The sequence below is a fragment of the Perognathus longimembris genome, chromosome 9 (genome assembly GCF_023159225.1).
Source record: "Perognathus longimembris pacificus isolate PPM17 chromosome 9, ASM2315922v1, whole genome shotgun sequence".
Lineage (NCBI taxonomy): Eukaryota > Metazoa > Chordata > Mammalia > Rodentia > Heteromyidae > Perognathus > Perognathus longimembris.
Window position 1 is genome coordinate 9,310,122 of NC_063169.1, and position 2,856 is coordinate 9,312,977.

At 55.1% G+C, this 2,856-nt stretch overlaps 1 protein-coding gene across 1 annotated transcript; it reads left to right on the top strand.

Annotated features, from left to right (window-relative positions):
• The first annotated feature begins 1,193 nt into the window (after nt 1-1,193).
• Nucleotides 1,194-2,324, top strand: LOC125357526 (oocyte-expressed protein homolog). The gene is made up of 3 exons (XM_048354504.1): nt 1,194-1,371; nt 1,495-1,677; nt 2,248-2,324. Exons 1-3 carry the CDS (start codon nt 1,194-1,196, stop codon nt 2,322-2,324), a joined length of 438 nt encoding a protein of 145 aa, XP_048210461.1.
• Nucleotides 2,325-2,856: the final 532 nt, after the last annotated feature.

The following is a 2,856-nucleotide window of genomic DNA, read 5'->3' on the forward strand; positions in this document are numbered from 1 at the left end:
GTACAAGAAGGTTATGGGTGTGTGATTTTCAATGAAGGGTAGGATGTACCGCCAAACAGGATATCAGCACTGCCCAACCTGCTTGGATGAGGTATCACAGGCACCAGTCATTCTGTTCAATTAAGCCCTATAGATTTTTCATGTTACAATATGACAGCCATTTGGTTCCCGGCATCACAGGGACTTTCCTGCTTGGGTTGTATTTGACCCTTGATCTTCAGACCTCAGCCTCCTGAGCAGCGAACATGACAGGTGCGTGAGCCACCAGCACCCAACTTTGAAAATCTAGACGCAAAATTAAGAATATCAGGGAGCAACATATAGTGATGTTAAATGTCTTAGGATGGTGGAAACAACATGGGTCTAACTTTTTGTATGGTCAGTGGCCACTTGTGACATCTCGTTGGGCAAAAAAAACTTGATTAAAAACTTGACTCTATGTTTTGTTTTTTGCCAGTCCTGGGCCTTGGACTCAGGGCCTGAGCACTGTCCCTGGCTTCATTTTGCTCAAGGCTAGCACTCTGCCACTTGAGCCACAGCACCACTTCTGACTGTTTGCTATATATGTGGTGCTGGGGAGTCGAACCAAGGGCTTCATGTATAAGAGGCAAAGACGCTTGCCACTAGGCCATATTCCCAGCCCTGATGAGAAACACTTGACTAATTTCAAAATGGTAACCATCTGGAGAGGCAGAACCAGGACAGGAGAGGGGAGGAAATTGTAGGCTCGTGGGGCCTGCTCTGGGCCTCATCTACCTACCTGTGCTTGGAAGGTGACTGGAAACCATTATCCTAGGCACTGAAGAGGATTCCAAATAATAATAATAATAGTAATAATAATAATAATAATTTCTCCACAGGCTGAAGTAGAATCAGCTTTTCTCTGTGGAAGCTGACGTGCAGGGGCAGAGGCCCTGAGGCTGGAATTCTGGGGCTGGGATGACCCCTCCGAGGCTCTGGGGCCCCCGGGAACCCCAATCCTCCCCCCCAGAGCCCACATCCAGGTCAGGGGAGAAGCGGAAGTGACCGGGCACCGGAAGTGACCATGGCCCTGGGGGCTCCTAGGGGCGCCGCCCACGGGGCGGGGCCGGGGCCTCCTCAAGAGCCGGGCCTGGCGGAAGCCGCCCCAGCCTTTGCAGCCGGGCCTCCGGGCCATGGATCCTCTAGGCCTTGGGTCCGCTAGGGCCGAACCCATGGGGCCGGATGCGGCCGGACAGGGCGGGCAGCAGCCGTCCTCCCCCCAGGAGAGGCCGCGTGGGGCCCCGCGTCTGCGCCCCCAGGTTCGCGTCCGGCCGTGGTGGTTTCCGGTGGAGGACATGAGCCGCCCTCTGGGGTTCTACCTGGAGGCCTGGCTGGCAGATCAGATCTTCGGTGAGCGGCCAGGGCGGGCGAGGCCGCTGGGTGAGGCCCCCCACCCCCCACCGCCCCCCCAGCCCCCAGGGCGGCCCGGCCCTGGCCAGCCCTTCCCCCTGACCCCTGGCCCGACTCGTCCAGGTCCCCACCAAGCCGTGGTCTCCCAGCTGGCATGGCGGAGTCGGTCCTTGGTGCACGTGAGCAAGGTGGCCCGCGGCACCGTGGCTGAGGTCTCCATCTTGGGACGGCCTGCGGGGCAGAATCGCGTGAAGAGCTTTCTCCTGAGCCTCGCAGCCCGGGGCGCAGAGCTCCAGGACCGGCCAGGTGAGGGGCTTGGAGAGGCCCCCGGGGCCCTGGGGTCTGCTCACCCCCTCCGGCCGCCCCTTCGCCTGCGCACAGCGGTTTGCACTTCCTAAGCACTAGGAAGCTGCAGCGCCTCTGGGGCCGTCAGCAGGGTGGGGAAGGAGGGGAGGTTGGACACTCTGGGCGCAGCTGGGCCCACTCAGCCTGAGCTGGGCCACAGGGGGATTCCCAGGGCCAGGCCGTGGTGGAGGTGTGAGCACCCCGTGCTGGGACTTGAACCAGGGCCCCGTAGCTTCCCATCGTTTTATTTTTCCCCTCAAGGCTAGCATTCTACCACTTAAGCAACAGCTCCACTTGTGGCTTATTGGGGGTTAATTCAGCTGAGAGTCTCTCAGACTTTCCTGCCCAGGCTGGATTTGAACCTCGGTCCCCAGCTCTCAGCCTCCTGGGCAGCTAAGGGTTACAAGTGTGAGCCACCAGGGCCTGGCACAGGCCCAATCTTTAAAGCTATGTTGCAGATATCCATTCCTTTCTCCAACCACAGAACGTTTTCTCCTTGTGGATGATTGGTATCCATTGCTTCTCTTCCAGCTGAGAAGATGCCTCAACCTGAAGAGTTCTTGAAGAGCCCTAAGTCAGGCGCAGACACTCCCCAGCATCCTGCTTAGACCGTCTAATTGTCAGGCGTGTTCTGTGGACAGCCTTGCTCCTGCTATTGAAGTTGGAGACAAACAAGTATTCTGAAGTTGCTGCATTTGGGGTTTGTGTGTGTGTGTGAGTGTGTGTGTGTGTGTGTGTGTGTGTGTAACTTCAGGGATATGAGAACTATTTGAATAAATAAATTTTGGGGCAGCTGGCATACAAAGACTTTTTTTGAGGACATAAAATAAATACATAAACCATATCTCGAGGTGAGGAGTAGAAGCCTGATAGTTATAATTTCTCCCCTTTACATATGAAAAAGTATGAGTAGGTTTACAAAGAGGTTTCAATTCAACAGATGAGTGCATGGCTACAGTACACCTTGAGTTCCTCCCATTTTTGTGGTCAGAGGCAAGTCCTCAAATACAGGGGCATGTAAGTTATTAATTTTTTTTGTGGTAATTGTTTGAAGTGGGGTCGTTTTTTGTTGCCCAGGCTGACAGACCACCTCAATTCTTGGGCTTAAGCAATCCTCCTACCTTAGCTCTCTCAGTCGCT